The sequence below is a fragment of the Cervus canadensis genome, chromosome 26, assembly GCF_019320065.1.
Source record: "Cervus canadensis isolate Bull #8, Minnesota chromosome 26, ASM1932006v1, whole genome shotgun sequence".
Classification (NCBI taxonomy): Eukaryota; Metazoa; Chordata; class Mammalia; order Artiodactyla; family Cervidae; genus Cervus; species Cervus canadensis.
In genome coordinates this window covers 50,856,547-50,863,621 of record NC_057411.1, presented here as the reverse complement: position 1 = coordinate 50,863,621, position 7,075 = coordinate 50,856,547, and the positions used below count along the sequence as shown (strand labels likewise).

General features: G+C 53.3%; 1 protein-coding gene across 4 annotated transcripts in view; it reads left to right on the top strand.

Moving 5' to 3' along the window:
* The window catches only part of RGS12 (regulator of G protein signaling 12), a 118,212-nt gene that overhangs the window by 15,257 nt on the left and 95,880 nt on the right, over positions 1–7,075 (top strand). The window contains exons 1-2 of one of the 4 annotated variants that reach the window (XM_043447662.1): positions 5,298–5,416; positions 6,735–6,853. The exons of 1 other annotated variant lie outside the window; for it this stretch is intronic. Coding sequence is in view for 1 of the 3 variants with exons in the window: in XM_043447659.1 (XP_043303594.1) it covers positions 6,735–6,853 (119 nt within the window). In the remaining 2 variants the exon portion in view is untranslated. Of the gene's footprint in view, positions 1–5,297; positions 5,417–6,429; positions 6,854–7,075 lie in introns of those variants that run through there. 2 more of the 4 variants (XM_043447659.1, XM_043447661.1) reach the window with 2 other exon arrangements.

Here is a 7,075-nt window from a genome sequence, read left to right as displayed (position 1 = left end):
CACGCCTGCACATCCCCACACCCGCACATCCCACGCCTGCACATCCCCACACCCGCACATCCCACACCCGCACATCCCCACATCCCACACCCGCACATCCCACACCTGCATATCCCTGCCTTTTGGGCTGGTGCTGGGCCCTGTGGTGGGCGGGTGGTCTGGGAGGGACATCCAGGGGGGAGGGTACAGGCGAGGCTGGTGTACGGGTGAGGGGCCCAAGCCATTTGTTGCCCTTGGGGAGCTGCGTGGGGTTGTTGTCCACCAGGCCCTGTGGCTCGTCAGACAGTGGAAGAATTCGAGCCTCCGCCTGCCCCCCAGGAAAGGTGCTCCAGGGTCTCCGTACAGGACGTGCCTGGCGGGCCCCCAGCTGCAGTCAGGGCCCCGACTGGAGGGGCCTGCCGTGCCGTCTCAGCCATTTGGCACAGCCAGAGGGTGGACCCCCAGGACGGCTCCCCCAGGATGGGCTCCCCCCACAGATGGGTTCCCCAGGACGGCTCCCCCAGGACGGGCTCCCCCCACAGATGGGTTCCCCAGGACGGCTCCCCCAGGACGGCTCCCCCCACAGATGGGTTCCCCCAGGACGGGCTCCCCCTGGATGAGCCCATGTCTGTCTTCCTCGTCCTAGAATAGACCTGCCCGGCACAGGCCTCCTACGAGTTTGTGGGGTGGACGTGGGGTGGACCTGGGCAGATGCCTGTCAGTAGAGCTCTTTTAGTACCTCTGGTTTTCAGGGGATGGGTGAAACTGCACTCAGGAGATGCTACCTGACCAGAGGGCCTTTTAAAAAGAGTCCTTCCTTCTTTGCTGCAGAGGCTGAGAAGTCCTTCGGGGTGGGGGTGGGGAGCCCGGCTGTGGCCGCCGGCCAGAGAGTGGAGGGTGGGTCTGGGGGCCCTGCCTGCAGCACTCCTGGCTGGCTGGCTGGCTGGTGGATTCAGTCTGCCTCTGCCGGCGTGTGCGTGGGGCCCGGGCCCAGCCCTGCTGAGAGGGCCTCTGCTCCTGGCGGGGCCTGCCCTGCCGGCCGGTGCAGTAGACGCAGACTCTCACGCCTCCCTGTGCTTGACCATCACACTCAGGTGGCCGTGGTGCACACCCGCCTTCTCTGACCAGCCCCACCTGTTACAGCTGCCACAGGTGGAAGTCCTGGCGGGGGGCGCTGATAGCACAGCTGACTCTCAGAGCCTCGGTGCGTCCCGGCCTGAGCACCCAGCCGCGGCCTCCACGTGCCTGCTGCCCCGCGTGCGGGGGCCCAGCGCCTGGGGGGCTGGGCTCTGCTGTCCTCGGACACCTGCTGGCAGGTTCTCGTCCTTCGCGCAAGACCTTTCTCTCTGAAGGTTTGGGGGGGCTTTTTCACTTATCCTGCTTAGTGCTTGATGGGCCCTTTGAATTGGAAGGTTCTTGTCTATCTGTTCCTCTGGGAACTGGTCAATTAATTTTTGGACCAACTAGGCAAGCAGGTGTTATTGGGCAAACATTGATCACCACTAATGAATTCAGTCAGTACCTCCATCCACCCACTCTCCACCCTCTGCTCACCCATCCTCTGATCCCCTGTCTGTCCACCCACCTATGCATCCATTCCTCTGTCCCCTGTCCATCCCTGTATCCACACATCCATTTATTCATCCATCTCCCCATCATCCTCTCATCCTCCACTCGTTCCTGCATCCGTCACATGTCCATTTATTCATCCGTCTCCCCATCCATCCTCTCATCCCCCATCCATCCCTGTATCCACACATCCATTTATTCATCCGTCTCCCCATCATCCTCTCATCCTCCACTCATTCCTCCCTCCCCCGTCCGTCACACGTCCATGTATTCTTCCATTCTGCCATCAATCCTCCCATCCGTCCTTCCCCATCCATTCTCCCGTCCTCCCCAGCCATCCATTTATCCCTACATTCTCCCATCCACCTCCCCACTCCCCATCTGCCCTTCCCTCCACCCGTCCACCCGTAACTCGAGCTGTGTTCCCGGGCACTGTGGTAACCAGCTGCTTGTGCAGAAGCAGCCTGTTGTGGACACTCCTGGAGATTTGGTGTAAGCTGTGGCTTGGCACTTGTAATGAAGCGCCAAGCTTGTCTCTGTCTGAGAGACCTGAGCGTGGTGGCCTGTGTTTCCTGAGTTCGTGGGGCGCGGGGCTGAGGGATCTTCTCTTTCTTTTAACTGCTATAGGATCCCTCTGCTATTTCTTCCAGTTTCTTTCTCTCCTTTCCCACTTTTTTCTTTTTTTAAAGTCAAATGAGGTCAAACATCCCACCCAATGCTAAAGCCTGGCTTTGATTTCAGCTCCCTCTAAGGTTCTCCAGGGATAATTTTGTGTTTCCACGTAATCTACAATTTAAGTCATCCGACCCCAAACACACACTGCACATTTGGGAAACCCTTCCAGGCTGCCTCAAGGGCAGCAGTGACAGACCAGTCCAGAGGCTTGTCGCTGAGCTCATCCTCTGCTTCCCTCCCCAGTCGCCCCTGGACCCACCCTCTCGGCCTCTCCCTCTCCCGCGGTGGGTGCCCTGCTCCCCTGTGGACATGGCCCTGGACTGTCCTCCCGCCCCGGTTATTTGTGGGTTTTTGCAGACTCTGTCTACACAGTTGTTCCTTGTTTGTGATAACCTTTGCTTGAGGCTGCATCTTTTTTGTTTTGCTTTTTGCAGGGCAAATTACTTATTTAGTCAAAGTATAGTTGATGTACAAAATCATATAAGTTACAGGTGTACAATATAGTGAGTCACAATTTTAAAGGTTGTACTCCATTTATAGTTATTATAAAACACTGGTTGTATTCCCTGTACTGTACAACATATCCTTGTATTTTATTTTATATGTAATAGTTTGTACCTCCTAACCCTCCCCCTCTGTGTTGCCCCTTCCCATTCCTCTCCTCACTAATAACCACCGTTTTGTTCTCTGTGTCTGTGAGTCTGCTTTTTTGTTATAATCACTGGCTATTTTTTGGATTCCCCATATAGTGATATTATAATACAAATGGTATCCACATGTAAGTGATAAGTATTTGTCTTTCTCTAACTTATTTCACTTACATAATACCCTCCAAGTGCATCCATGTTGTTGCAAATGGCAAGATTTCACTCTTTTTTAATGACAGTAGTATATTCCATGGCATGTGTTTACCACATCTTCCTTATCTGTTTGTCTGTTGTTGGACACTTAGTTTGCTTCCATGTTCTGGCTATTGTAAACAATGCTGCTATGAACATTGGGGTGCATGTATCTTTTTGAGTTAGTGTTGTTTTGGGGGGTATATACTCAAGAGTGGGATTGCTAGATCATGTGATAGTTTAATTTTTAGGTTTTTGAGCAGCCTCCATACTGTTTTCCACAGTGACTGCACCAATTTACATCCTGACCAACAATGTGTGAGGTTTCCCTTTTCTCCACATCTTCGCCAACATTTGTTATTCGTGTTCTTTTTTTATGAGGGCCATTCTGACAGGTGTGAGGTGGTATCTCATTGTGGTTTTGATTTGCATTTCCCTAATGACTAGCAATGTTCAGCATCTTTTCATGTGCCTGTTGGCCATCTGCACTTCTTCTTTGGAAAAATGTCTATTCAGGTCTTCTACCCACTTTTTTAATCAGACTTTTTTTGGTGTTAAGTTGTATTAGCTGTTTGTATATTTTGGATAATAACCCCTCACTGGTCATATCATTTGCAAATATTTTCTCTCATTCAATAGGTTCTTTTCATTTTGTTGATAGTTTCCTTTGCTGTGCAAAAGCTTCTAAATTTAATTAGGCTCCATTTTTTTGTTTTTTATTTCCTCTGCTAAGGAAATGGATTAAAAATATCGCTATGATTTATGTCAAAGAGTGTTCTGCCTATGTTTTCATGTAGGAGTGTTGCGGTTTCTGGCCTTACATTTAGGGTTTTAATCCTTTTTGAGTTTATTTTTGTATGTGGTGTTAGAGAATGCTCTAATTTCTCCAGTTATCTCAGCCCTGCTGCGGGGACTCTGTTCCCCGCTGTGCGTGCGTTCCCCCTTTGCTGTAGGTCAGTGGACCGTGAGTGTGTGTGGCTACATCTGGGCTCACTGTCCTGCCCCACTGACCTGCACGTCAGTTTCTGGGCCGGTTCCATGCTGTTTTGCTTCCTGTAGCTTTGTCGTATAGCCTGAAGTCGGGGAGTGTGAGTCCTCCAGCTCTGTTCTTCTTTCTCAAGATTGTTTTGGGTATTCAGGGTCTTTTGTGTTTCAATAGAAAATTTAAACTTGTTTTATTTCTGTGAAAAATGCCTTTGGCAGTTTAATAGGGATTGCATTGAAACTATAGATTACTTTGTGTAGAGTGGACATTTTAACAGTGTTAATTCTTCCAGTCTGTGAACATGATATATATTTCCATCTGTTTGTGTTGTCTTCCATTTCTTTCATTGGTGTCTTACAGTTTTCTGAGTACAGGTCTTTTACAAACTCCTTAGGTAGGTTTATTCATAACTATTTTATTCCTTCTGATGTGATAGTAAATGCAATTGTTTCCTTAGTTTCTCTTTCTGATAGTTCATTGTTAGTGAATAGAATGCAGTAGGTTTCTGTGTATTAATTTTGTATTCTGTAACTTTATCAAATTCAGTGATGAGCTCTAGTAGTTTTCTGGTGGTGTCTTTAGAATATTCTCAGTGTAGTATCATATCATCTGCAAAGTTTTACTTCTTCCTTTCCAGTTTGGATTCCTTTTATTTCTTTTTCTTCTCTGATTGCTGTGGCTAGGACTTCCAAGACTATGTTGAATAAAAGAGGTGAGAGTGGGCATCCTTGCCTTACTCCTGATCTTAGAGGGAATGCTTTCAGCTTTTCACCACTGAGTACAATCTTAGCTGTGAGTCTGTCATATATGACCTTTATTATGTTGAGGTAGGTTCTCTCTATGCCTACTTTCTGGAGAGTTTTTTTTTTTTTTTAATCATAAATGGATGTTGAATTTTGTCAGAAGCTTTTTCTGTGTCTATTGAGATGATCATATTGTTTTTATTTTTCAATTTGTTAAGGTGGTCTACCACAATGATTGATTTGCAGATACTGAAAAATCTTTGCATCCCTGGGATAAATCCCACTTGATCATGGTGTACGATCTCTTTTAATGTGTTGTTGGATTCAGTTTGCTAATATTTTGTTGAGGATTTTTGCAGCTATATTCATCAGTGATATTGGCCTTTACTTTTTTACTCTTGTGATATATTTGTCTGGTTTTGGTATCAGGGCGGTGCTGGCTTCATAGAATGAATTCAGAAGTGTTCCTTCCTCTGCAGTTGAAAATGCACCTGTGTGAATCTCACGTGTCCTGATCGGGGTCTCGAGAGTCTGGGAGCCCCCACTTGTGTTGGCCACCCCCCCGCCCCCCACTATGCGACTGAGGAGGTGGCAGGCCAGTCGCGGAGGGTGGTCTGGGGAAGAAGGTTTGTTTTGACTTTTGAGTTTGTGGTGCCCTTGAGCTTGCCCAGGAGTTGCGGGTGGAGCTCAGAGGCTGGGAGGCCCTGCTGGGGTGGGTGTGGTTTCTGGGGGAGGGAGAGACGCCACGTGGCGGAGCCTGGGGGACACGCACGTGCTGAATCTGCTGAGTGGCTGGGGGCGAGGACCGCGTGAAGCTGGGCCAGCTCGTGTGGTCCTCGGTGGCCAGTGTGAGAGGTCTTCGGAGGCACCAAGGCCTGGGCCCCCAGTGCGGGCGAGCCCTTAAGAAGCTGCCCGGGGGAGCGGCAGCTCAGCCTGGGGAAGGAGGCCTCTGCTCCTTCCCTATTTAGGGAGGTTTGCGTATCTTCAGACCCCGGCAGGTGGGGTCTGCCCCCACCCCGAGGTGCTGGGGATGGTGTTGAGGGTCCAGGGGAGATGCTGGCCTGGGGAGGGGGGGAGGGTGCACACTGCTGGGGGAGGGCTGGTCAGGGAGGGGTGGGCGGGTGCTGTTTTTCTTCTCCGTAACAGAAGAGATAGGCCTTAGGGCGGGGAGAGCTGGGCCCCTGGGTGGGTTTGGGTGGTCATGAACGGCTGGGGGAGAGTGTCGGGGTTGACAGGGGTGCTGAGGGCCCCGGGGTTGCAAGTGACTTTGGAGAAGGGTGGAGAACATGGGGGGCAGGAGCATTCCCGGGCTGACGCCTGGTGGACTGGAGTGGGTGCGGTGGGCAGGGCAGCAGGAGCGGCTGTGGGTGGGAGAAGTGGGGCGGCCGGGGGAGCCCTGCAGCGGGATCTCCGGGGTGAAGGGTCAGTGTGAGGCCAGGGAGGAGCGGGTGGACACGCGTGACCTTGAGAGGGGCTGCTGGCACGAGGAGAGGCGTGGAGAAGGCCCAGGGTGGGACATCAGGGGGACGAAGGTGCCGGGGACAAGGGACAGTGAGGCGGGGTGGGGGCGACGGCCTGGAGGGCACGCGGGGTGACCAAGGACCGCCGGGGGCCTGGGCGGGTGGGTGGGTGTGGGGCAGAGTCGTGTCTGGGCATCAGCGTGCAGAGAGAGGCGACAGGCGGCTGAGAGCTCGGGAAACGGGGCGCTTAGGAGAGAGTTCAGCGGGCGGTCAGGCCGCAGGGTCGCCTACCTGGATGCTTTGTGTTCAGAGAGGAAGCGGGTCCTCAGGGAGAGGGGACGGGGACGGGGAGCTGGCAGCAGCGATCCACAGGGAGCGAGGCAGGGGTGCTGCCTCCCGGGTCCCCTGGGAGCTGCCGGCAGGGCTGCAGACACCCCCAGAAGCTGCTGCTATCGGGGCCTCTGGTTCCTCGTCCCCTGCCCAGGGCTCTTTGCAGGAAGGGACCTTCCCTCCCGACAGCCCTGTGTCTGGCCCCGTCCAGCGCGTGGCAGGCTCCTGGAGACCCCGATGAACGTGTGACGGGCCTTGCTGACACCGGCGGCGGTGAGTCGGGGCAGGCCGTGGAAAAGGGGCCCCTCAAGGTGAAGGCTGGGTGAAGGCGCTGCTGGAGGGTGGCGGTGCGCGGCCGGAAGTGGCCCCGATGAGTGCGGCCGCCCACGGTCCTCCCAGGGCTTCGGGCCCTGTGGCTGGGGGTGCGCTGGCTGGCCGTGGAGCAGGGCTGCAATGGGCTGGGGGACGAGGCGGCCGGGGCGCAGGGAGGTCAGC